Raw genomic sequence first — 27559 nt, forward strand, 5'->3', positions numbered from 1 at the left:
ACGATATGTGTGTGGGGGGCAGATGGCCTCAGGGTTTTCTGCACTGCCACATCAATTTCCTAGAGCTGCTGGCCATACATCATGCCATTCTCTCATTCAGACACCAGATTGTGGGGAGAACGGTAGCGATCTTGACAGACAACACCACAGCCCTATCTTATGTAAACAGACAAGGCGGCACAGTCTCAAGGAAGTTATGCCTTCTAGCGCTACAGATTTGGGAAATCTGCAGAGAGTCGAACGTTACCCTAGTAGCCACTCACCTACCGGGCAATCTGAATGCCTGTGCGGATTACCTCAGTCGGGGAGGGGCCTCACTCCACGAGTGGGAACTCAACTGGGAGTTCCTCCTACCGGTGTTCCAGAAGTGGGGCACACCGGAAGTGGATGTCTTCGCCACACGCAACACCGCAAAATGCGACAATTTTTGCTGCAGAGGGGGTGCAGACCCTCTGTCGTTGGGAGATGGGTTACTGATCCCATGGACTCGCTTGCATGTGTACCTCTTTCCACCAATCCCACTGATTACGAGGGTGATTCACAAGATTCAACTCGAACACCCCAAGGGGATTCTCATCACACCGTGGTGGCCCAGACAGCAGTGGTTCTCTCCGATACTGAGGCTGTCTCGCGGAATGTTCCACCAATTTCCGATGAGCCCAGACCTTCTACTGTCACACGAGGGACGAGTGATTCACCACGACGTGCCTCACTTGAAACTCACGGCATGGAGGCTGGTGTGACGACATTGTCCGATAGAGCCCGGGACGTTATGTTGAATAGTAGAAAATCATCCACGAGAAAATCATATGATTATAAATGGACAAGGTTTATCCAATTTGTGAACAAAACTAACAGGGAACCCAAGACAGCAGGCCTCCCACTAGTCCTGGACTTTCTGCTCTCACTCCTTGACAGGGGACTAACGGTGTCATCTGTGAGAGTGTACTTAGCAGCCATATCGGCTAACCATGAACAACTTGAAGGCCACTCTGTGTTCTCACACCCTGATACTAAACGGTTCTTAAAGGGCTTGGCCAAGTTGTACCCTGCGGTGCGAGTCCCAGCCCCTGCTTGGGACCTCCCAGCGGTACTACGGGCATTAACGGGGAAACCCTTCGAACCCATGGCGACATGTTCCTTGCAATTACTGTCCTGGAAAACAGCCTTCTTAGTGGCCGTTACCTCTGCTCGCAGGGTTGGTGAACTGGCAGCGCTGCGCTGCGATGACCCATATTTAAAATTCAGTACGGAAGGAGTGTGCTTACGTCCTGATGTAACATTTCTTCCGAAAGTAACGTCTGCTTTTCACCTGAATGCAGAAATATGCCTACCCACATACTTTCCTAATCCAAGTACAGACTCAGAAAGGAGACTCCATACACTGGATGTAAAAAGGGCTCTCTCATTCTACTTGCATAGAATGAGACCTGGACGAAGGGACCCTAGACTCTTTGTCTCGTACTCCACAACATCGCAAGGTGTAAGAGTTTCGTCGCAGCGAATCTCTAAGTGGTTAACCGAGACTATAAAACTGTGCTACCTGTTGAACAAGCAACCTCTGCCAAGACAGATTAGAGCTCATTCCACGAGAGCCCTAGCTACTTCGGCAGCCTTTATGAGAGGAATACCACTGAAAGACATTTGTGATGCTGCCACTTGGTCCTCCTCGCATACGTTTATCAACCATTATGCGCTGGACCTGAACTGGCGTAGACGCTCATCAGTGGGCCGTGCGGTGCTTCAAGAGGTTTCTCGCTGATGGACCGTTGCACCCTCCTCCAGGTAGGACTTTGGCTTGCTAATCTCCCATCAGTGTGATGCACAGAGACCACGAAGAAGATAAACAGGTTTCCTACCTGTAACTGATGATCTTCGAGTGGTCATCTGTGCAGTCACACTACCCGCCCTCCTTCCCCTCCGCTGCCGGTCCATCTATAAGGGCTTACGCAGCGGTCAGAAGGAACTGGCGGGATGTCCGCTCCGGTCCCTGTGAGCATGCGCGGTGGGGCTTCTGCGCATGCGCACTGGGCCTGGGGCACGGAAATCCGCAGCTTTCAAGAATACCGATCGAGATCGGCGCGGGCGCCTATATCCCATCAGTGTGACTGCACAGATGACCACTCGAAGATCATCAGTTACAGGTAGGAAACCTGTTTTTCTCTCAGAGCTCTCTCAGTGCCGCCGACCTCACAGGGTGTCTGTTGTGGGGGGGGGAAGGGAAAGGAGATTGTGAGCTACTCTTGAGTCAAGGGCAGGGTATGAATCCAACTCTTCTTCTTTTTCTTAAACTTCTTTTTAAAAGAAATGCTAAGTAGTTTATATTCAGCCTCCTTCGTATGTGGTATGAAGTCGTTGTTCAGAGGGCTCTAGCAAGTAGTCAGACTTGCAAAGAAAGGTCCTTTTTGGGTTCAGCTTTTGCTAATGCATGCTAATTCAAAACAGAGCTTGGATGTTTAACACTTGCAGAAACAGCAAGGGCAGACAGCAGAGAGATGTCAACAGGTTGGGGAAATGTTTTGAAGGAAATGAATCCAATTGATCCCACCACATTAGTCCGGGAGCATTAAAAACGCCAGATGTTAGTGGATCTATATTGGAAGCATCAGCTTCTCAGAACAGCCCCGTACACAACCACATCCAGAAGCTGGAGAAAGTTGTCCGAATGCCTTCCAGATGTTGATGATGACCACACATAACCACCCCCTCCAGTCTTCCCAGATGTTAACAATCACTCTTTCAAATATATTCCTGATTCCCTGCATGCGTTAGCAATATCCTCAGGAGAAACCTGACACTCTTTTTTTCCAGATGTTAAACGCTAATCATCTGCAGATTCTAGCATGCGCTTAACCAGATGTTAGCAATAAGCCTTCTAAGCCATGTGCTCGCTGGCTTCCATATGTTAGCAGAAGCCCCAAATTAAATCTTGCCTGTGGTCTCCAGAAGTAGGCACGAGTGCTAAATATTCCACAGGCCTGCGAACATGCAGAAACAGGATTGATCTCAAAATCTGTAACGGAGAATTGTTCCCTGATAACCTCAGCTTCCATTTTTAAATGAGTCTAGTCCTCAGTGTTGCGGTGCTGGGTTTGAACACATGCCCGAGGCTAAGTGACTTGAGTTGCCAACCTCCAGGTGGCAGCTAGAGATCTCCTGGGTTTACCGCTGATCTCCAGCCTTTCCCATTTTACATGTTCATTTAAAGCATGTATTAGCTGCCTCTCTGCCTTGCAGAGCGTGGCGGCTTACAACATAACTAAAACGATGATAAACACACATACAAAAGGGTACAGTTTAAAATCTCCAATGAGGACTGGTAATAAATGAAAACCAAGTTAGTTAAATGTTAAATGCCATCCTGAACGAAACTGTCTTCAGCTGCTTCCTTAACACTGAGTCCAGGCACTTCTCCCTGGGAAGATTATCCAGAATTGTGGGGCCACCACCGAAAAGACCCTCTTTCATGTCCCCGCCCGACGAGCTTCTTTTGGTGGGTGGAAAAAGCCAGGAAGGCCTTTCTCTGTGATCTTTAATTCCCCAGCAGGAATATATGGGAAAAGACAATCCTTCAGATACCCCAGACTCAACTGTATCGCCCAAAGGGACTCCATCATTACTAGTTGCCCTATGTCTCTTGGGAGTCTCAATGGAACATTCTCACTCTCATGTTTGTTAGCAGAGCCTTATCTTCAAGGCCTGAGTTAGAATCGTAGACTCACAGAGTTGGAAGCAGCTGTACAGACCTTCAACCCCTTGCTGAATGCAGGATCAGCCTAGAGCATCCCTGACAAGTGTTTGTCCTTTGCTGCTTAAAGACTGCCAGTGAGGGCGAGTTCAAACCTTCCTTGGGTGCTGTTTCCACTGCTGAACACAACTCTTACTGTCAAAAAGTTTCCTCTGATATCCAGCCGGTACCTTCCTGCCCTTAATTTAGACCCATTTTTGCTAGTCCTCTCCTCTGGTGCCCACAGGAACAGCTCCCTGCCCTCCTCTAAGTGACAGCAAATCCTTCCAAGGAGCAGTCATGTGTCTCTCCTTCCCTCCCTGCCCCCCCCCCAAACCTCCTCTTCTCCAGACTGAACATTCCCAAGGCCCTCCACCTTTCCTCAGAGGGCTTGCCTACCTTAGGGACCGTCTTTCCCCATACGAACCCCAGAGAGCACTGAGGTCAGCTGGGAAGAACTTGCTGACTATCCCCGGGCCGAGAGAGGTAAAGCTTCAGAGCACCCGTGATCGGGCTTTCTCTGTTATGGCTCCACGCCTATGGAACCAGCTTCCGGAGGAAATCCGGGCCCTGCGGGAATTTGAACAGTGCCGCAGGGCCTGCAAGACCACCCTTTTTCGATTGGCCTCCACCGACTAAGGGGGAAACCGCTAATGAAATTCACCATTTGTATAATAGCACCCGTATATTAATTTTATTGCTTTTAGAGTTTTAGTAGAATTTTAATTAAAGTGTTAATTAGTTTGTTTAAATATTTTGTAAAACTAATGTATTGATCTGTGTTGTTAGCCGCCCTGAGCCTGCTTCGGCGGGGAGGGCAGGATATAAATAAAATTGATATGATATGATATGATATGTTTCTTCCCTGCACTGGAACCCAGGTGAAGAAGAAGATATTGGATTTATATCCCGCCCTATACTCTGAATCTTAGAGTCTCAGAGTGGTCCCAATCTCCTTTACCTCCCCCCTCCTCCCCACAACAGACACCCTGTGAGGTAGGTGGGGCTGAGAGAGCTCTGACAGAAACTGCCTTTTCGAGGACAACTGCTACAAGAGCTATGACTGACCCAGACCATTCCATCAGCCGCAAGTGGAGAAGCGGGGAATCAAATCCGGTTCTCCCAGATAAGAGTCCGTGCACTTAACCACTACACCAAACCGGCTCTCAGGTGCAGGACGGCCTGACTCATCCAGGTATTTGGGATGGCTTAATTAGCCATTCTTTGGGTTTGCAGACAGCATTTAGGGTCTAAGATGCCTAGTTCTAGTTACGCTCTTTGTCCTGAGGTTTGGCTAAGCATTGCTCTTGGTGTGGCTACGTGTGTGTATCTTGAGACCCAGCTGACTGCAGCTTAGCCTTGAATCTGCTTTGATAACTCCGATGCATTATTAAAGCTCTCCTAGTAAGTAAACCTGAATCTCTCTTGTCAGTTCTTTGGGGACTTTTGCAAACTGAAGAGCCCCTGCCCAGATCTTGCAACACCAAGCAGTGCAGAGCAGGGGTATCCGACTCATTTGTGATGAGGGTTGGATCTGACATAAAGGAGACCTTGTCAGGCCGGATCTCACGTTGCATAAAATATAATGTCAGGTAGTAGAGATAAAAACCTTATACAGGACGCCGGCAAACAGAAATATTTTTTAAAAAGCTTAAAATAAGACATACTTAAAACATTAGCACTCAGTCTTAAATGTGCTTTCTTTGTATCTCTCCCGTACGATCCAGGGAACTGGGCAAAGGAAGCTCTGGCTCTTTCCTTCCTTCCCCAGGGGACCAGGAGGGGGGAGGAGCCTCAGCCAGTAGAAGGAAGAGAGGCTTGGCTCAGTAGTTCTGCTGTGCAATGGAGAGAGCCTGGCAAAGCAAGGAGCCTCAACCAATGGAGAAAATGGAAGTTTTGCTCTGTAGCTCCTGTGCAATTGAGCAAGCCTGGCAAAGCAAGCTGTGATGCAGAAGGAAGCAAGAGAGGGAAGCAGATGATAGCCAGTTGCTCGGGGACCTGATTGGAGCCCTCCAGGGGCCTGATTTGGCCCCGGGGCTGAATGTTTGACACCCCTGTAGAGCTTTGAAGGACAAAACCAACACCTTGAATTGGGCTTGGGAGTGGATTGGCTGCTGGTGTAATTACTGTCGGATTGGGGTCAGGTGCTCTTGGTAGCCGGCCCCCAACCAGCAGTCTAGCTGCAGCTTTTGAACATTCCTCAGACCCTCCGTCTGCAGTTTGCAGATCACAGTAGCAGCCTACCTTACAGGGCCGTTGGAAAGGTGACTGTGAGATAATGCAAAGCGTTTTGAACATCAAAAGCACTTCTTATCGCTGCGACGCCTACCGCAGAGAGGATTGTGATATTGGTGTCAGTTTGCCGGATTTACATTGACACTTTTCCCCCTGTGCAAACAAGGAAATGAACTGCTCCCTGGGGAGGGGGTGGGGAGAGAGAGAGAAAAGGCCCTGTTAATTTCAAGCTCCATTGGAGACCAAAGCAAAAAAATCGATAAGGTGGCAAACGGGGAGAGGGTGGAATCACCACGGGGAGAAAGAGTTATTTGGAAGGCATCGCAAATAACAGAGAGTATGAATTCTCTCTGTGTGTGAAACGATTATAGAGACGTCTTCTCTCTTTTCCCCTCCCGAGTGATGAATCCGAATTGTTCAGGGATCATCAGCTCTCCACTGGAAAAGGATTTTATCCATCCCGTTCCCCTCACGCATCCCGCCCCACCCCCTCCCTTAGAGTTAAAGCACAGGTTTGGTAACCGAAGCCTCTGATTTCCAGCACTTGTTCAGGGAAAAGAGGTGCTAGCCTATTATAGGGAAAACACACCCATGAGATTGAACAGCCGCTAATAAGCGAGAGCTGAAGGACCAAGCTGTAAATAGCAAGCTTCCAGCTCATAGCGTCGTTCGTTAAGCCCCCGGAACCGATAACTGGGGGAGGGCTTTGGGGGACATCTACTCCATTCCATACCCAGCTATCCCAGTTTGTAGTGGTTAAGTGTGTACAGTCTTTATCTGGGAGAACCGAGTTTGATTCCCCACTCCTCCACTTGCAGCTGCTGGAATGGCCTTGGGTCAGCCATAGCTCTCTCAAGAGTTGTCCTTGAAAGGGCAGCTGCTGAAAGATTTCTCTCAGCCCCACCCATCTCACAGAGTGTCTGTTGTGGGGGAAAAGATATAGGAGATTGTGAGCCGCTCTGAGACTCTGATCCAGAGAGAAGGGCAGGGTATAAATCTGCAGTATTATTATTCTTCTTTCAGAAGAGACCTCTGCTGCAAATGGAAGAAAGGGGTTTTTGTTTTTCATTTGCAAGTTTTCAGATTTTTACACCATGAACGGTTTCTTTTATGACTCCCGTGCTTTCATAGAATCGTAGAGTTGGAAGGGACCTCCAGGGCCATCTAGTCCAACCCCCCGTGCAATGCAGGATATTCACAAATACCTCCCCCTAAGTTCACAGGATCTTCATGGCTGTCAGAGGGCCATCTAGCCTGTGGTTTTAAAACCTCCAAGGAAGGAGAGCCCGCCACCTCCTGAGGAAGCCTGTTCCCTGAGGGGGTCTGTAAAAGCTTGGGGTCAAACTGCAAACTTAAATTCCGCAAACTTAGGCAGCTCATGAGAAGGGAGGGCAGAAGGGTTGCTTCAGTGCTAAGCTCTACTGGTCTTTTCTTACCTGCCCAGGAAAATGCTGTTTGCCACTTTGGGGTCAGGCAGACCAGTTTGGCCAGGGATCCTGCAGGGGCTTTTTGCCATCTTCTGGGCGTGGAACAGGGTCGCTGGCAGGGCAGCATTTGTGAATTTCCTACATTGTGCAAGGGGTTGGACTAGATGACCCTGGAGGTGCCTTCCAACTCTTACGATTCTGTGAACTGGGTGTTAGTCAGCGTTAACCTTCGAGGCAGCTTCCCTTTGGCCCCCTCCCATGGTCCTGGAGACTCAAACTCGGTGCCTCTTGCCATCCCCAACAGGTGCTCACTCTATCTAGGTCAGAGGTGTCAAACTCATTTCTTATGAGGGCCAAATCTGACATAAATGAGATCTTGTCGGGCTGAGCCATGTCGGGTTGTGCCAGGTCGTGTGTGTACCTATTTAAGACTAGGTAGCGGGGATATAAACTTTCAGAAGGACACAGACAAACACAATTAATTTTTTTTTAAAAGCTTAAAATAAAACATTCTTAAAACTTTAGCACTCATTGGTGCTTTCTTTGTATCTCTCCCAGGGGACCCAGTGAGCTGGGCAAAGGAAGCTCTCTTTCCTTATTTTCCCAGGGGGGCCAGGAGTGGGAGGAGCCTCAGCCAATAGAAGAGAGGCCTGGCTCAATAGCTCTGCTATGCAATTAAGAGAGCCTGGCAAAGCAAGTTCTTCCTCTCCCCCTTCCTTCCCGAGAGAGGAGCCTCAGCCAATGGAGAAAATAGAGACTTTGTTCTGTAGCTCGTGTGCGATTGAGCAAGCCTCGCAAAGCAAGTTGTGATGCAGAAAGAAGCAAAAGAGAGGGAGAAGGAAGCAGATGACAGCCATTTGCTCGGGGGCCTGATAAGAGCCCTCTGAGAGCCTGATTCGGCCATCTGGCCACATGTTTGACACCCTTGATCTAGGTCCTCGTAAGGACAAAGCGTGCTTTTCCAATGTGGGGAGGGGAGGGGGCAGTGGGGGAAAACACACTTGAATCCTCAACCCCCTTTTGCCTTCCTGCCAAGCCTGCCGCTGCGACCCGGTGGGCTCTGTGCGTGACGACTGCGAGCAGATGACCGGCCTGTGTTCCTGCAAGACCGGCATCACGGGCATGAAGTGCAACCAGTGCCCTGACGGGAGCAAGCTGGGCATGTCCGGCTGCGAGAAAGGTACCGGGGGAGGGCCCGCTGGCCTCGGGGGGGGGGGTGTCAGGCAGGGCCTCGGGGCTGTAAGCACCCGGTTGATGCCAGTGGTCGGTTCCATACTCCTCAGACCCTTCCGCGCCCTCCTCCTGCACTGGAATGACGTGCGAATTCGGGGCGTCGTGCGTGGAAGTCAACGGCTTTGCTCACTGCGAGTGCCCGTCCCCGCTGTGCACGGAGGGCAACGTGACAAAGGTGAGTGTGTGTGCAAAGAGGGAGGGAAGGACCGCCTCCAAGAGGGGTGGCCAAACTTGCTTAACGTAAGAGCCATATAGAAGAAACGTCAGATGTTTGAGAGCCACAAGAGGAAGGAAGTTAGGAAGGAAAATAGATGAGGGGAGAGAGAGATGCAAAGAAAGTGACTTTAACTTTAAACGCCTTCTCCAAGCTGGCCAATGGAGTGGTGGGGGCTTTGAGAACCACACAGTATGTGTGAAAGAGTCACATGTGGCTCCTGAGCCACCCCAGTTTGGCCACCCCTGGTCTACAGGATTGCACCAACCTTTTGTATTTTATTTATTTACCAAGTTTGTATCCCTCCTTCCTGCCCTTTTTTTTTTTGCGGGGGGGGGGGGTGTATTTTGTGTGTGTGCACCTGGAAGTCGTGGCAATTTCTGGTGACTGACCCTTACTTGGGGCCTGGAAGATATTCCGGGAGGTAATTGAATAAAGCCTGCCTCTGCCCTCCCATCTGTTGGTATTCCAGGAGGTCTCCCATCTGAGAACTTGTGCCAGAGTCGACTCTTTTTAGCTTCCGAGATCTGACTTGCCTGCGCTATCCAGGTCAGGGCACCTTCTTGCCCTTTTGAGGGCCGCCAAGGCAGCTGACAAAACATGCGTGATGATATCACTGGGTGTCCGTAGTCTCTTCTGATAAAGCTGTTACCCCATCTAGAGTTGCCAGGTGTCCTAGGCCACCAAGGGGATAGGAGAGTGCCAGGTCCAGTTTCAGAAATTCCTGGAGATTTGGGGATGGAGCCTGGGGGGGAGGGCAGGGACCAGTCTCCAGGTATTTCTCACCCCAGACCTGGAAACCCTGGGTATAGCCTGCTTGCCTTCTGGTTTGCTTCAGTGCTGTTCTGTCTCTCCTTCGCACGCAACCACCTCACCAGGTCTGTGGCTCCGATGGGGTAACCTACGGCGACCAGTGCCAGCTGAAGACCATCGCGTGCCGGCAAGGACAGATCATTGAGGTGAAGCATCTGGGTCAATGCCAAGGTGAGTCTGTATCAGTGGTGTCAGCCATCTTGTTTCAGCAGTTGCCCAGCCCAAGCGCCTGATTATTCCGATGTGTTCTCCAGGAACCCAGCTCAGAGCCCCTTCTGTGTCTCGGGGAGGAATCCTGCCCCAGAACTCATGATTTTATCTCAAAATTGAAATCCTACCTCGTAGTCCCCAGAGGGAATGGTTCACAACGCCATGTTAAACTTATGCATCCCATATTGCATTTTGGGTCTGTCTTTTCTTCAAGGAGTTCAGGATGCATACATGACTCCCCTTGTAAGATTCAAGACCTTAGAAGTCTCACTTCTGGGCATTGCTCTTCCATGCAATGCGGGATTCCTTTTAGTGGTTCACTTACAGAGTATTTTTCTTGTTTGAATGACCCCCATATTCGAAGGGTGCTTATGTTAGCCCGTTTTAATGTGCTTCCTTCTGCCATGCTATATGGGAGGTTTAAAAAATTCCATTCCTTGTTAGGCTATGTCCCTATGGGCTGAAGGAAATTGCAGGAACAGACCATGTACTTTTATCCTGTAGATTCTGCTGTGATTACATGCATCTTATCTGGATCCTATATTGCAGTCCCTGGAGGGTAAATCTGATGAAAGCAAGATAGTAATAATAATAATAATAATTTTATTCTTATATCCCACCCTCCCCCGCCAAAGCAGGCCCAGGGCGGCTTACATGACATGGTTTACACCATGATTACACTAAAATCCAGTCATTACAATAAAAGACAATTAAAATAGTTAAATACATTCAATTAAATTAAATACACAATTAAGATTATTAATAGCTACAAAATAAAGTGCCACAGTAAGCTTACTAACCTCAGATAAGGCTGAAATCATCCAAGCGGTGGTAAACTTCCTTTACTGTGCTTATAAGAGGAGAAGTCCATTTAGGATGTTTAATTAACCACCTTTTTTCCTGCTTCTTTGATTTGATCTGTTATTGTTAGGCTAATAAAGGTTCTGCGACTGTGACTCCCCTCATAAAAAGAGCCCTGCTGGATCAGACCAGTGGTCCATGTAGTCTAGCCTCCTGTCTCACACAGTGGCCAATCAGTTCCTCTGGAGGGCCAGCAACAGGGCAGAGAGGCTGAGGCCTTTATAAGAACATCAGGAGAGCCCTGCTGGATCAGACCAGTGGTCCATGTAGTCCAGCCTCCTGGCTCACACAGTGGCCAACCAGTTCCTCTGGAGGGCCAACAGGGCAGAGAGGCTGAGGCCTTCATAAGAACATCAGGAGAGCCCTGTTGGATCAGACCAGTGGACCATCTAGTCCAGCCTCCTGGCTCACACAGAGGCTAACCAGGCCCTTTGAAGGGCCAACAACAGGACATAGAGGCCAAGACCTTCTTAAGAAAAGCTCTGCTGGATCAGACCAGTGGTCCATGTAGTCTAGCCTACTGGCTCACACAGTGGCCAACCAGTTCCTCTGGAGGTCCAACAGGGGGGCATAGAGGCTGAGGCCTTCCCCTGACGTTGCCTTCTCCTGGCTCTGGGATTCAGAGGCTTAGTGGCTTGGAATGTGGAGGTTCCCGTCAGTCATTGATAGACCTGTCCTCCATAAATCTATCTAATCCTCTCTTAAAGCTGTTCGTTCCTGTGATCCTCACTACATCCTCTGGCAGTGAATTCCACATTTTAATCACTCTCTGTGTAAAGAAGTGTTTCCTTTTGTCCATCTTGAATATAGTACCGATCAGCTTCATTGGATGTCCTCGAGTTCTAGTTATTTTGGGAGAGGGAGAAAAATTGTTGTCATGACAACCCTTTTTGGAAGACTAAGCTGGGAGAGAGCACCTGATCCAAAGCCACCGGCCATTGTGGAGAACGGCTTTAAACTTTGGTCTCCCTGCTCCTAGTCCAGCACTGTAACTTCCGCACCACACAGGATCATGCGTCTGAATTAGTTCTGTGAAATCGCACCCCCACATTGGTTCTGTGAAAAAGGAAGTTTGGGTTTTGAGATGAAACACTGAAATCCTGAGATCAAATTCCCTCAGACCAATGAAACTTGGACCTGTAGAAAATTCTGAGGTAACTCTGAGGGAATTTTCTCTCTGGATTTCAGCATGTGGACATCCTCATCTCAAAATCTATGCCTTCTGGGTTTTAACAAATTGGCATTTGAGTTTCAAAGACAATTTTTAATGCTGGGCTAGGGAAGGGAAGGAGGAAGGCATTTCTTGGGCTCTTGCAGTATCAAAGGTGAACTCGTTGCAAGGCCTGAGACCTAACCTCGGTAATTGTCAGGCATTAGATATCAGGCTTGTTGTGTAGCAGAAGTGAGCAAATGCATGTTCTTGAAAGCCTGGATTCCCAAAGAGGAAGACTAAAACGTCTATTGATTTCCGTGTGTGATTTGCAAACCAATCTGCTATACTAAAGTTGAGCTGGAATTAAATTGGCAGGGGAGGTGGGGGGGGGGGGTCTCCCAGATTTCAGAGGAGCTTTAGAAGCTCACATATTGCAAACCAGCCAAAGACATTTTTATTGTCAATAAACCCTGCTGGTAACACTGATGAACCTCTGGTTCTTCTTGGGGAGTCTTTTTAAATTTTAAACCGTGTATTTTTAAAACATAAAAAAAGAGTTGAAAGATGCTAGTATGGTGTAGTTAAAAGCGGCCGTCTCTAATCTGAAGAACTGGGTTTAATTCCCCACTCCTCTACATGCAGCCAGGTCCCCCAAAATAGCTACTAAGTAGGATACCCGAATACATAAATTTGGTGTTAGTGCATTGACAGTACATCTCAGGGCTTCTTTTGTAGCAGGAACTCCTTTGCATATTAGGCCATGCCACCCTGAAGTAGCCAATCCTCCAAGAGCTTGCAGTACTAAGAGCCCTGTAAGCTCTTGGAGGATTGGCTACATCAGGGGATATGGCCTAATATGCAAAGGAGTTCCTGCTGCATAAAAACCCCTGGTACATCTCATTTATTATCTTTACTAATTTCCTAAATGCCTGGTCATAGGGAGTGTTCCGTAACTGAAGTGTCTCCATAGAGGAAGTCCTGGTGCCTCCACAGAATGAGGCCTCTGAAGCTGACCTTAATATTCGGGCAGGTTCGTGTGGAAAAAAACAACCCTTCAGATACCCCTGTCACAGCCTTGTCAGGGTTTTCAAGGTAATTGCCAGCAGTTCTTTGGCTTTATTTCTGGTTCCCTTCTCCCCATGGCTTCTCTCCAGAATCCATCACAATCGTGAGCCACACCACCCCTCCGACAACCACACGGCCCCTGAACTCCCTTCTCCCTCCACCTCCTCGGACTACCCCCCTCACATTCGAGACAGCCAGGACGGCAGCCAGCTCTCGGCACGTCGAAGTCAAGGCTTCCCCTCAGAGCCACCCGGTCACGAGGAGAACGACCACCGCTCACCCGGCCACCACAGCTTGGACGCCACACGGTGTGCGCCGGACCACCATCCGCCCCCTCTCTATGGCTCCCATCGTCCCAGTCACCACCCAACCGGCATTTGTCGAATCTGGCAGCGCAGAAGGCAGCGGGGACCAAGAAATTGGCATCAGCGGAGATCAAGAAGCCAGTGGTGCCAGTTCCACCGGTGAGCAAATGTCAAGTTTATTCTTGACGGCCTTTCTTTGGTGTGCTTCTGTGGTTTGTTCTGGGCAGAGAGCTCACTTTAGCCTGAAAAAATGTTTCTGAAATTTTTTTTCTGAGGTAAAATTTGATTTTTTTTTTTTCCTGAGGTGAAATTGAATTTTTTTTCTGAGGTGAAATTGACCCCTGACCCAATAAGTCAGAAGTCTCTGGGCATCGTGGAACCTGCTGACACTTTCCCTGGCACCTGCCCAAGTGTTCTCAGAAAGCAGATGAGGCTGGGTGGAGCTTTTGAATATCCGGACTTCTGATTGGTTGTACAGATTTTTAAAAACGTTGCTTTGGCAGTAGCTGCCACCACAGCACAGGTATTCTCACTGGATAGCCGGAGAAAATATTTGAAAACAGTTTTCATTTCAAAAGGCATTCTGTTAAACAGACGTTCTGCCTAATTGTAGATTTTCCCAGCTATATGGCCATGGTTTTGACATTGTAGAAGCTCTAGCTCTTTCCTTCCTTCCCCAGCGGATTGGAGGGAAGCCTCAGCCAATAGAAGGAAGAGAGGCTTGGCTCAATAGCTTCGCTGTGCAATTGAGAGAGCCTGGAAAAATAAGCTCTGCCTCCCCTCCCCCCTTCCTCAGCAAGGGAGGAGCCTCAGCCGATGGAGAAAATAGAGGTTTTGCTCTGTAGCTCCTGTGCGATTGAGCAAGCCTTGCAAAGCAAACTGTTATGCAGAAGGAAGCAAGAGAGAGGGAGAAAGAAACAGATGACAGCCAGTTGCTCGGAGACCTGATAGGAGCCCTCCAGGAGCCTGATTCGGCTCCCGGACTGCATGTTTGACACCCTTGTGCTAGAGTTTTGAAACAGACTTGAGAATCCAAGGAACAGGTGTATCCCTTGCTCCCCAGGAGTCACAGAAGAACTGCAGCATGACAACTTTTTCTTCCTGTTGTCGCACAGGGGACCAGGAGACAGATGAGGTGGAGGTCACTGGCATTCCAACGATAGAGAGAGCGACTTGCTATAACACCCCGTTGGGGTGCTGCTCTGACGGCAAGACAGCTGCTGCCGACGCAGAGGGAAGCAACTGCCCAGGTGAATCTGCTTGCTTATTGCTTAACACCTCTGGGGTGCACTGGAAGCACTTTTGCAAATCAGCCTAGGGACAAATTCGAACAGGTTTTCAGCCCATTTAACACTCAGGCACTTCCAACCCGGGAACTCTGGGAACTGTAGCTTTGCATCAGGGGGACAGACTCCTCACAAAGGAGGATCTGTATGAAACATGCAGAGAGAGGAAACGGTTGGTGGCCTTTAACATCTGATTCCCAGCTTGTCAGAGCAATAGCCAGAGAGTATGGGGAATTCCTTCTGCTTCCATCCCTCTCTGCAACTCTGCTCTGTCAAGAGGGGGTTAGATAAAAATATGGAGCAGAGGTCCATCAGTGGCTATTAGCCACAGTGTATATATGTGTGTGTGTGTGTGTGTATAATTTTTTTTGGGCCACTGTGTGACACAGAGTGTTGGACTGGATGGGCCATTGGCTTGACCCAACATGGCTTCTCTTATGTGGCACAGAGTGTTGGACTGGAGGGGCCACTGGCCTGATCCAGCATGGCTTCTCTTATGTGGCACAGAGTGTTGGACTGGATGGGCCACTGGCCTGATCCAACATGGCTTCTCTTATGTTCTTGTGTGACTCAGAGTGTTGGACTGGATGGGCCACTGGCCTGATCCAACATGGCTTCTCTTATGTTCTTATGTGACACAGAGTGTTGGACTGGATGGGCCATTGGCCTGATTTAACATGGCTTCTCTTATGTTCTTATGTGGCACAGAGTGTTGGACTGGATGGGCCATTGGCCTGACCCAACATGGCTTCTCTTATGTTCTTATGTTTGCCTGTTTCCTTTTAAAATCAGGTTTTTTCCCATCCTTCCTCAAGAGAGGTCAAGGTGATTCCTCTTCTTTACCCACACAACAATCCTGTGAGGTGGGTTAGGCTTGAAAATAGCAACAGAACATAAGAACATTTATTTATTTATTTATTTATTTATTTAATAAACTTATATCCCGCCCTTCTCACCGAAGTGTCTCAGGGCGGCTCACAACATAATAATTCATACAATTCCATTTAAAACATTTACAGATACAATAAAAGCATAGTTAATAAAACAAGATAAAATAAAGCCAGCGGTCTATAAGAGCATTTTGTTCCATCCAAAGATGTTCCATCCAAGTATCAGTTAGGTGTTATAGGCCTGCCGGAAGAGGGCTGTCTTGCAGGCCCTGCGGAACTGCCCTAGGTCCCGCAGGGCCCGCACCTCCTCCGGCAGCTGGTTCCACCAGTAAGGTGCCGCTGTTGAGAAGGCCCGATCCCTGGTGGATTTTAGGCGGGCCTCCTTTGGCCCAGGGACTACCAGCAGATTTTGAGAGCCAGAACGTAGTACTCTCTGGGGAACGTGTGGGAAGAGACGGTCCCTAAGGTAGGCAGGTCCTAGGCCATACAGGGCTTTAAAGGTAATGACCAACACCTTGTACTGGACTCGGAATGTTACTGGCAGCCAGTGCATAAGAGAAGCCATGTTGGATCAGGCCAGTGGCCCATCTAGTCCAACACTCTGTGTCCCACAGTGGCCAAAAAAAAAAACCCAGATGCCATCAGGAGGTCCATCAGTGGAGCCAGGACACTAGAAGCCCTCCCACTGTGCTCCCCCAAGCACCCAGAATACAGAGCATCACAGCCCCAGACAGAGAGTTCCAATGATAAACTATGGCTAATAGCCACTGATGGACCTCTGCTCCATATGCTTATCCAATCTCCCCTTGAAGCTGTCTATGCTTGTAGACTGGTCCCAGATCAATCCATGGCCTTCACAGCAGACTCAGGATTTGAGAAATTCCCCCAGGCCCACTGAATGCCCTCTCTCTCCTTGCATGAAGGCATTCCTTATGGGGCTGCCCTTTGGTGCATGGGATTTGCTCTCTAAATCGGTTTCAGATCTGGCACTGAGCGCTCTCGACTGAGGAACTGTAGAGATTGTAGTTCTGTGACAAGTTCCAGCTCTGCAGCTCCAAGGTCTGCCTGAGCCAATCTGTGTGGGTGAAGTCTGCTTCTCTCTAGTTTGAATGTACGTGATGCAGATGCCCATTGAAAGGTGGAGCAGGTCCGTGTGTGAGATTCAGCCTTCCTTGTGCCTCCAGTAGACAACAAGAAAACCACCGCGTAAAATTTAATGTTTTCCATTTCCACAATGCTAATAATGTGCTCTCCTGTACACGTTCTTATAACCACGCACTTTGTCAATATTTATTTCCACCTTTCAAAACTCTTGCAATGCTCAAGGTTCAAGATACAGACAAATAACCTTTCAAGGGGGCACTTTCTCCATTTAAAGAATATATCCCTACCCCTTGAGGGAGGGATGGTGGCTCAGTGGTAGAGCATCTGCTTGGGAAGCAGAAGGTCTCAGGTTCAATCCCTGGCATCTCCAACTGAAAAGGGTCCAGGCAAGTAGGCTTGAAAAACCTTAGCTTGAGACCCTGGAGAGCCGCTGCTAGTCTGAGTAGACAATACTGACTTTGATGGACCAAGGGCCTGATTCAGTATGAGGCAGCTTCATATGTCCATATGTCCCTTCCTAGTGGTATCAATAGAAGAAAAAACCTTTTGCAGGTATGGTTCGTCCCCTAGATAGACCATTTAAACCCTATTGAATTGAACCTCTCCCTTCAGAAAGAAACAGGTAGGAAGCAATAAAAATATCTTTGAACCAGTGCCGGATTAAACCCTGTGGAGGACCCTAGGCAATTCAAATCTCAGGCGGACAGGTCATCGAGGGGGGAGGTGCAAATGATCTCAGTCAGAGCGCCCACCTCACTGCCCCCACTGCAGCCTGCAGGCACTTTCCCAAAAGCCCCTCTGACAAAGCTTCAGGGGAGAAGCAGAGAGAGGCAAACTTGGCAACAACGCCTGCAGCAGCCACACCAGGCAAGTCGGGCAAAGAGCAGCTCAGTTGCTGGCTGTGGGTGCAGGCTGGGGGGGCTGCAAGTGGGGAAAACTGGGGGAGAAAGCTGGCCCGGGACCCCTAAAGGTGTGGGGGCCCATAAGCCAGTGCCTACTTGGCCTAATTGTTAATCCGACCCTGCTCTGAACATACGTAGAGTGCCTTTCCCCCTTCTGAACAGACACATCCTGTCTTCTCATCTACCCATGCAGCATTCACCCAGCTGTCTTGCACAGCAAGTTAGGGAAGGGCCGTGGCTCAGTGGCAGAGCATCTGCTTGGCATGCAGGAGGTCCCAGGTTCAATCCCCGGCATCTCCAGTGAAAAGCATCAGATAGGAGATGATACGTAGAAGCTCTGCCTGAGGCCCTGGAGAGCCACTGCCAGTCTAAGTAGGCAATACCGACTGATGGTCTTCCTTCACGTGATGCCAGTTAACAGAATTCTGCCAACAAGTTTATAGTAACTAGAGAATTCTGTCTTTGAAACGTGGAAGACCCGCTTGGTACGCAAAGGTGGGCTATAGCTCTATCAAGAGCACTCTGGGCACAGGAGACAGGAGAGGGCAAGGGGGTATCGGGGTAGCTGTGAATTGCCTGCACTGTTCAGGGACTTGGACTAGATAAGAAGTGTCGAACTCATTTGTTATGAGGGCCGGATCCAACATAAATGAGACCCTGTTGGGCTGGGCCGTATGAGTACCTGCTTAAGATTAGGTAGCAGCGATAAAAACTTTATAAAGGAGACAGACAAACACAAAGATTGTTTAAAACCACCTTAAAATAAAGCGTATTTAAAACATTAGCACTCATTGAAAGGTGCTTTCTTTGCATTTCTCCCACGGGATCCAGGGAACTGGGCAAAGGAAACTCCAGCTCTTTCCTTCCTTCCCCAGGGGACCAAGAGGGGGAGGAGCCTTAGCCAATAGAAGGAAGAGAGGCTTGGCTCAGTAGCTGTGCTGTGCAATTGAGAGAGCCTGGCAAAGCAAGTTCTGCCTCCCCCCCCCCTTCCTCCCCAAGGGAGGAGCCTCAGCCAATGGAGAAAACAGGTTTTGCTCTGTAACTCCTATGCCATTGAGCAAGCCTTGCAAAGCAAGCTGTTACGCAGAAGGAAGCTAGAGAGAGAGAAGATAGCAGATGACAGCCAATTGCTTGAGGGCCTTATAGGAGCCCTCTGGGGGCCTGATTCGGCCCCCGGCCACATGTTTGACACCCCTGGACTAGATGATCATTGAGGTTGGATTGCATGACCCTTGGAGCTCCTTCAATCTCTATGTTTCTATGATATGTGGACATTTCCCCACGGGAATGCTTTTAAATGTATGTGGAACTCCTTTAGCATTACCTTTCCTGTTACCTGAACTCTAATGTCTCTGCCTCTAATGCCCCTTCCCAGAATTCTTTCCACCTTGTTCTTGCGTTTTCTCGGGTGGGGAGAAGGGTGCCTAGGGGAGAAGAGGTAGCTCTTTCCCCCTCCTCCTCATTCCCTTTCCTCTGGCAAGGGGCGGAGGGGGTGGTCTTCCTGTTTTGCATGCAAGCCTTCGGGAGCCTTTTGTATTCAGCCTGTTTCCGACTTCGAGCTAACCGTCTTTCTCTTGTTACTCAGCCAGTCCAGGAAGGCCACCGTCCAAGGTGGATCTTGGAGGAAGCCGTATGGTAAACCCTGCCCGTTCTAAAGCCTGGGCACTTCACCATATCAACCCGTTTTTTGGCATTTCCAGAACGCTAACCTTCCATGGCACTTCCCTGACACATCCGAACTAACCCCAAATTCCGGCCTTACTTCCATGCCACCATCTTCCTGCTTCTTTACCCCTGCCAAGGGACTGAACACTCTGTTTCGGTTTGGGTTGTTTTTGCTATGAAAATGCAAAATATATATATTTTATTTCCTCTGGACTCCCTTCTCTGACTAGTTCCGAAGTCTTTCCTCCCCAGACTTACTGTTTCTTGGATTCTCCCTTCCTTGCAGCAACCAAAGTATTCCAGGGAATTCTCATATTAGAGGAAGTGGAAGGACAAGAGCTCTTCTACACCCCAGAGATGGCGGACCCCAAATCTGAACTCTTCGGGGAGACTGCCAGAAGCATCGAAAGCGCGGTGAGCACTGGTACAACAGTGTAGGCACTATAACAACAACAACAACAAATTTTATTTGTATCCCGCCCTCCCCGCCGGAGCAGGCTCAGGGCGGCTAACAACATGGTTCAGAGTTAAATTATACAAGTAAATAAAACTACATTAAACATTATCAGCATTTAGTTAAAATCTGGTTAAACTTTAAAATTAAATTAGTTAATTTTTAAAAGTGCTAGTGCTATGTTTACTTTTTCTGATGGCGGTTTCCTTCGCAATTTCCATTTTCATCAGGGAAGGCCAGTTTGAAGAGGAAGGTCTTGCAGGCCCTGCGGAACTGTTCTAGGTCCCGCAGGGCCCGCATTTCCTCTGGAAGTTGGTTCCATAGGCTCGGGGCTATAGAGGAGAAGGCCCGGTTACGGGTGCTTTGCAGCTTCACCTCTCTCGGTCCGGGGATAGTCAGCAGGTTTTTCCCGGCTGACCTCAGTGCTCTCTGGGGTTCATATGAGGAGAGACGGTCCCTAAGGTAGACAGGTCCTCGACCATATAGGGCTTTAAAGGTAATGACCAGCTTTAAAGGCTATGAACTTTGTTGCGATGATTAGGGTCACCAAAGACAGCCCAAAATGGGTAATAATAGGAATCAATGGCTGTCAGGGGCAAATAATTACTAGTAGCAAAGTGAATGGCTTGTGGTCATTGCAAAAGCTGCAACCCCAGGCCACCTGCAGGTATGGAAAAAGTTTCTACATGCTCAGGAGATTCCCTAAAGAAACAGAAAAATACTGCTTTTCAAGTTAACCATAAGGAAAATACTCAGCATCCCCTTTGAGAGCCAGTTTGGTGTAGTGATTAAGCGTGCGGACTCTTATCTGGGAGAACTGGGTTTGATTCCCCACTCCTCCACTTGCAGCTGCTGGAATGGCCTTCGGTCAGCCGTAGCTATCTCAGGAGTTGTCCTTGAAAGGGCAGCTTCTGGGAGAGTCCTCTCAGTCCCACCCACCTCTCACGGTGTCTTGTGGTGGGGGGAGAAGATATAGGAGATTGTGAGCCTCTCTGAGACTCTGATTCAGAGAGAAGGGCGGCGTATAAGAAGATATTGAAGAAGAAGAAGATATTGGATTTATATCCCGCCCTCCACTCCGAAGAGTCTCAGAACGGCTCACAATATCCTTTACCTTCCTCCCCCACAACAGACACCCTGTGAGGTGGGTGGGGCTGGAGAGGGCTCTCACAGCAGCTGCCCTTTCAAGGACAACCTCTGCCAGAGCTATGGCTCACCCAAGGCCATGCTAGCCAGTGCAAGTGGAGGAGTGGGGAATCAAACCCGGTTCTCCCAGATATAAATCTGCAGTCTTCTTCCCCACTGCCACCGAAAGACTGATGAGGACTTTCACGCCTGATGAGGACTGAGTATGCTGTCAGATGCAAGGAATGTTGAGAATGGCTGGGAGCCTGTTACAGGAGGAAAAGCAGGGGCGGAATTAGCTCATTCAGACTACCGAGAGCTTATAGATCCCTAGAGGGCAGATTTTAGGAGGTGGGAGCAGCTTTCTAAACGATTCCCCGCAACACAATTCCTTGCAGGGTCTCAGCTTGTAATGCCTTGTGATACTCAACTTCATGGGCAGCTGCCTTATCTGTAGGGCGGCAAAACAATGGTTACTGCATGAAAAGGGGAACTGCCCAGATACACAGGAGAAAAAATTACTATTGCACTTTTCTTAAGGAAGGGGGGGAAAAAATCTAAAGAAATATAATCCCAGATTGATGAGGACTGAGCAGGCAGAAGTAGGGTTGCCAAGTCCGATTCAAGAAATATCTGGGGACTTTGGGGGCGGAGCCAGGAGACTTTGGGGGTGGAGCCAGGAACAAGTGTGTGACAAGCATCATTGAACTCCAAGGGAGTTCTGGCCATCACATTTAAAGAGACAGCACACCTTTTTAAATGTCTTCCTTCCATAGGAAATAATGAAGGATAGGGGCACCTTCTTTTGGGGCGCATAGAATTGGACCCCCTGGTCCAATCGTTTTGAAACTTGGGGGGTACTTTGGGGAGAGGCACTAGACACTATACCGAAAATCTGGTGCCTCCACCTCAAAAAACAGCTCCCCCAGAGCCCCCGAAACCTCCAATCAATTCCCCATTATACCCTATGAGAATCAATCTCCACATAGGGAATAATGAAGTGCTCAGCAGATGTTTCCCTCCTCCCCCCCCCCCCCTGTTTCTGGCGACTCTGAAGCGAGGGATTGGCCTCTCTACTCACAAGTTGCTGCCAACTTCTTCAAAGTAACACAGATACAACATCCCAAGAGGAAGCCTTTCAATCGGAGACTGAAGCCTTCCGAGGTGGAAAGGCACATGGTCCTGTGGGGGCGGGGCTTCCTCCCACCAGCCAGCTGACTGGGGGCGGGAAGGAGCCTGGGAAAGCGGAAGAACCCCTGCTGGGACCTGGGGATTGGCAAGCCTAGGCAGATGAGGGAGCAAAACCAGGGGGAATGGGGTTGGGTGGGAATTGAACTTACAATATCCTGGGTGGGGAGAGTTGATGGAAAGGTTGTCCATTCTTTTAGGCAATTCCTTGCAGGTCTCCAACTTGCTCGTGGCTAAAGAGTCATGCCTAGGTTAATGGTTTTATGAGAAATTGTGATGGATTGTTTGGTTTTATACAAATTAACTTATTTACTGTGATGTCTTAACTAAATTGTACGTCACATGTGATATACACCACTCTGTGGGGGAGGGCGGTTTAGAAATGCCATAAATACTAATAAAATAATAAATAACTTGTTATGAATTATAAGAACAACAACAGTAATAGTCAAGAAGGAAAAGGGGTTTTTTTGTGAATTTCCTGCATTGTACAGGGGGTTGGACTAGATGACCCTGGAGGTCCCATCCAATTCTATGATTCTAAATGGAAGGGAAACTGAGGACTACAGATGTCGGGAGACCGTGGGGCTGGGAGACTAAAGCTAAGCTGGAAAATGCATGGACAAAAATCGCAAGAAACTGAGAAAGCTTTTGAGGCGCCTCAGGGTTTGTCCTTTCTCTCCTAGCTTCTTTCTGTTGCTAGCAGAAGCAGCGTCACTTATTCCAAATAAGGATATTCTTATTTTGTGTATTTTGCGAAGCCCCTAAAACTGTGAGCTGCCACATAAAATTTACAACTAAATCACGCCCAGAAGTGAAATACGAAAACAAAAAATGTTGGGGAAGAAAGGAAGAAAAACCAAAGGGAAATAGGTCACCTACCAAAATCCAGGTTAAGCAAACGATCGCTGAAGAAGCGTCAATTCAAAAGCAGATGAAGGGAGCTGACTGTGCAGATAATCCCGGGTGAATTTCTGGAGAACTTGGAAGATGGCACTCTAATTCATTATTGGTTCCTTAATGTTATTTTGGTATGACGTGGCTTTTGGGCTTGGCTTGATCAGTTGAGTGACGTGGCGAGGTTATTTAGTTATCCCTTTATCTGCTTGTTTGCCAGTTTGGTGTAGTGGTGAAGCGCGCTGAGTCTTAGCTGGGGGAAACGGGTTTGATTCCCCACTCCTCCACTTGCAGCTGTTGGAAAGATCTCGGCAGGACCGGCTCACCCACTAGGCAAACTAGGCGGTTGCCTAGGGCTCCGGGAGAGGGGTGCCGAATTGGGTTCCCCCCAGTGCACAAAACAAACGCCTAAGTTTGCCTCTCCTCCCACCACCACTTCCAGCCTCCTCCCTTCCCTTCCCTTGTGCTGCGCTCCGTCCTCCCCCCATGCAATCAGAGGAGCGCACCGGGACAAGGCTGGGCCCTACTGGCTTCGAGGTGGCCGGCATTTGAGCACTCTTTGAAGAGAGAGCTGAAGGAGGCTTCGTTCCTCCCTCACTTCCGGTTTGGGGAAGAAGAAGACATTGGATTTATATTCCACCCTCCACTCAAGAGTCTCAGAGTGGCTCACAATCTCCTTTATCTCCCTCCCCCACAACAGACACCCTTTGAGGTGGGTGGGGCTGAGAGGACTCTCCCAGCAGCTGCCCTTTCAAGGACAACCTCTCCCAGAGCTATGGCTGACCCAAGGCCATTCCAGCAGGTGCAAGTGGACGAGTGGGGAATCAAACCCGGTTCTCCCAGATCAGAGTCCGCACACTTAACCGCTACACCAAACTGGCTCCTCCCGCACTCTCTTCAAAGAACACTCAGATACCAACTGCCTCGAAGCCAGTAGGGCCCAGCCTCGTCACGGTGCACTCCTCTGATCGCATGGGGGGGAGGGCGTGATGGAGCACGGTGCTGCAGAGGGAGGGCGGGGGGCAGCGGGCCGGGAGCGTGCCTGGGGTGCCATGCGCTCCAGGGCCGGCACTGGGCCTTGGGTCAGCCATAGCTCTTGGAGAGCTGTCCTTGAAAAGGCAGCTTCTGAGAGAGATCTTCTCAGCCCCACCCACCTCTGCAGATTTATACCCCGCCCTTCTCTCTGAATCAGAGACACAGAGCGGCTTACCATCTCCTATATCTTCCTCCCCCCCCCCCCACAACAGACACCCTGTGAGGTGGGTGGGGCTGAGACAGCTCTGACAGAAACTGCTGTTGAGAGGAACAGCTGTGCAAGAACTATGGCTGACCCAAGGCCATTCCATCAGGTGCAAGTGGAGGAGTGGAGAATCAAACCCAGTGGTCCACACACTTAACCACTACACCAAACTGGGCAAGATATAAATCTACAGTGGGCTTCTTCTTCGACATTATTATTATTATTACTATTACTACTATATTTATAGGTTGCCCAATCCCTGCTATTGCACATTCTGGCTTGATTTCCAAAGGTCAGCATACGCTTAAGGGAGTAGCTGGTCTGTGGTAGAGGAGCTGGATTCAAGTGCAGTAGTGCCTTAAAGACCCAACCAGATTTCTGGGGTGTAAGCTTTTGAGAGTCCTCTTTCTGTTAAGATGGCAGAAAAGTTTGTCTTGCAGCTCCTTCGACTGAACGTCTTCCTTCTTGAAATGCTTTTCTGAAGCAACTTCTCCTACCAGTTGGTCAGTTTTGAGGCAGATCCGGAGCTGTGTAAGAAGCTACAGAAATCCACCATAAAAGCACTTCTTTAAACCCTTTTTTCGCCTTTTTTCTTCTTTTCCCCCTCTTGGACCTCAGCTGGATGAGCTTTTCCGCAATTCTGACGTCAAGAAGGACTTCAAGAGCATCCGGGTGCGAGATCTGGGCCAAAGCAACGCTGTGCGCATCATCGTCGAATCCCACTTTGACCCAAGTGAGCATCCCCTCTCCCTGCCCCCCCACAACAACTCCATTGTGGTAGAACAAACTGGACTTACCAGACAGCCGCTATCTGCTTCCTCCAACTCTGGGATATTTAATCAAGGCTGCGTGTATGTCACAATTCTGCAGGAACTCAGAAAACCCATAGATGGCAGTACTGAGTCCTGAATTCTACTTCCTGAAAAACCATAGTCTTTAGTTTGAAATAACTTTAAATAGTGAGCAAGTTTCTAGCCCCTAAGAGCGCCGTGGCACAGAGAGCTAAAGCTGCAGTACTGCAGTGTGAGCTCTCTGCTCATGCCCTGAGTTCGATCCCGATGGAAGCTGGGTTCAGGTAGCCTTCTCGAGGTTGACTCAGCCTTCCATTCTTCCGAGGTCGGTAAAATGAGGACCCAGTTTGCTGGGGGGAAAGTGTAGATGACTGGGGAAGGCGATGGCAAGCCACCCCATAAAAAAGGCTGCATGAAAACGTGATGCGACTCACTCCAGAGTTGGAAACGACTGGTGCTTGCACAGGGGACTACCTTTACCTTTTTTCCCCCCTAGCCCCTATGATTGCAACAAAGAATCTTGAAAGTATGTGAGCCGTTCTTTCTGAATCCCACACGTCAGTGGGGTGTCTTAACAAACCAGATTCGCAAAACGGGTGCGAGTCGTGAAACGGTTCTTTCCCTGATGGCTCCATCCTAGATTCTGACTGCGGCAAAATCATCGCATTAGCGACTGGCCGTGGGGTTAATGATACGAACATGACACCGGATGCTCATGTTAGTGAAGCAAAGGGACGTCGTGGGGATGTTGTGTAAGGCATAATGACTGTGCAATAGCAAGAGTTATATATTCTGCTTTTGGCTATAGAACGGGGGGTGGGGGGAAGGGGGAGATTCCAGGGCTGCTGGTGACCCCCAGATCAGGTAATATGGTTTGCGTTCTCATGTTGTTTTGCATGGGGTGCGTCTGAAGAAATCTTTTTCGGGGGGGGGGCTCTCTGGCACAGTCTGCAGCTCTCCGGGGTCTCGGGCAGAGAGGGGCTTCGCAGTCCTGCTGCTTGGGTATCCTTTGAATCCAGGTGACCTCAGGCCAATCACTGGGTGCATTCTCACGCCTGAATAACGTGCTTTGCAACTGGTTTTCTGCTGCATAAGAATAGCCCAAAAAATCCGCTTACGAGCAGTCGCTGTGTGAAAGCACCCACTGTCTCTCAGCCTAGCCTACCTTACATAGTTGTTGTGAAGATAAAATTTGCAAGCCACAGGCTGGTTGGTTGCGCCAGAGCCAATTGAAGTTAAATCCATCTAAGACGGAAACCCTGTGCTGGGTTGGGGGAAGGCAGGAAGTGGAATCAGGCTCCCGCCCTAGATGTTGGCTTCACAACATCTTCTTGTGATCCCTGGTTCGAAGGACTCCCGACTGGCTTCAATAAGGTCCAGGGCCTTTTTGGTCCAGGCCCCCACTGGGCAGAATGAGCTCTCTTATCCAAGTTTCGCAGGGCCTGTAAGACGGAGCTCTTCCATCAAGCTTTAATTGATCCAGTGGGCATCCCCTGAAGTCATCGCTTCCCCCAGCGCCTTACCATCTAGGTGCTGCTTAAGTTATGTTGAATATTACTTTGATAGTTCTGTAATTCTACAGATTCTGTAATCGTGATATTGTCTAGTCTGGATGTGGTTGGTTTAATGTTTTCGTAAGGTTTTAATGTTGTAAGCCGCCCAGAGCCCGCTTGCGGGATAGGGCGGGGTATAAATCGAAAATTACATTAAATCGAGGGAGGAGGAGCCGTGTTGCTTGCCCTGAGCTCCTTAGAGGAAGAGCAGGGGGAAATGATGCAAGGTAGATAGATGGGTCACCAGGGAGTTTCTTGGGCTGAGCAGGCTTTAATCCCTGGTCTTCCTAGTCCAACCCCAGCTCACCTTTAAAAGGTAAAGGTGCAAGCACCAGTCGTTTCCGACTCTGGGGTGACGTTGCTTTCACAATGTTTTTTTACGGGGTAGTTTGCCAATGCCTTCCCAGTCATCTACGCTTTTCCCCCCCAGCAAGCTGGGTACTCATTTTACCGACCTCGGAAGGATGGAAGGCTGAGTCAACCTGAGTCGGCTACCCGAACCCAGCTTCCACTGGGATTGAACTCAAGTCGTGAGCAGAGCTAAGGACTGCAGTACTTGCAGCTTTACCACTCTGCACCATGAGGCTCTTAGTAGCTCACCTTTACAGGAGAGGCCCAGACGGGGAGAAAACTCTGATTGCAAAAAGGCCTGCTGTGAGCCTCCGGGTTCCTATGAGACGCAAGCCCCCAAGGCACTTTAATCCCCCCCTTTTAAAAACCAGTTCTCCCTCTCCAGATAGACCTTTTGTTCAGCAAAATGCAGCAGGCACGGCAGAGGGAGGACTGTAGCTGGAACAGAGTTCATCGTGGGTTTGCAGTTTGTCTTTTTCTCTGCATGAGATGGGGATGAAAGGGGCTGATTCTCGAGGATGGCATGAAAAAGGGAAGATGGTTCTGAGCTTCCAAAGCCTCATTTCGCCCTTCCTTCCTTTTGCTGGCGCCGGCAGCCACCTCCTACACAGCCGCCGACATCCAGAGGGCCCTTCTGAAGCAGATCAAAGCCTCCAAGAAGAAGACCATCTTGGTGAAAAAGCCACAGCAGGAGAACATCCGATTCATGGACTTTGGTGCGCTTTCCCTTATGTGCTTCTTCCTTTTCCCTCGTTCTGCTTTGACTGTACTCTTTCTTTCTTCCTTCCTTCCTTCCTTCCTTCCTTCCTTCCTTTCTTTCTTTCTTTCTTTCTTTCTAACTTTCTTTCTTTCTTTCTTTCTTTCTTTCTT

At 49.2% G+C, this 27559-nt stretch overlaps 1 protein-coding gene across 6 annotated transcripts in view; it reads left to right on the plus strand.

The window, feature by feature from the left end:
- AGRN (agrin) overlaps positions 1-27559 on the plus strand; it is a 489507-nt gene that overhangs the window by 420127 nt on the left and 41821 nt on the right. For all 6 annotated transcript variants that reach the window (XM_060259433.1, XM_060259437.1, XM_060259431.1 and 3 more), the window contains 8 exons: positions 8426-8569; positions 8673-8797; positions 9715-9820; positions 13028-13402; positions 14359-14493; positions 19377-19504; positions 24613-24727; positions 27286-27405. In XM_060259433.1, coding sequence (XP_060115416.1) covers positions 8426-8569; positions 8673-8797; positions 9715-9820; positions 13028-13402; positions 14359-14493; positions 19377-19504; positions 24613-24727; positions 27286-27405 — 1248 coding nt within the window. The remainder of the gene's footprint in view (positions 1-8425; positions 8570-8672; positions 8798-9714; positions 9821-13027; positions 13403-14358; positions 14494-19376; positions 19505-24612; positions 24728-27285; positions 27406-27559) is intronic.

Source organism: Heteronotia binoei, chromosome 18 (assembly GCF_032191835.1).
Source record: "Heteronotia binoei isolate CCM8104 ecotype False Entrance Well chromosome 18, APGP_CSIRO_Hbin_v1, whole genome shotgun sequence".
Taxonomy (NCBI): domain Eukaryota; kingdom Metazoa; phylum Chordata; class Lepidosauria; order Squamata; family Gekkonidae; genus Heteronotia; species Heteronotia binoei.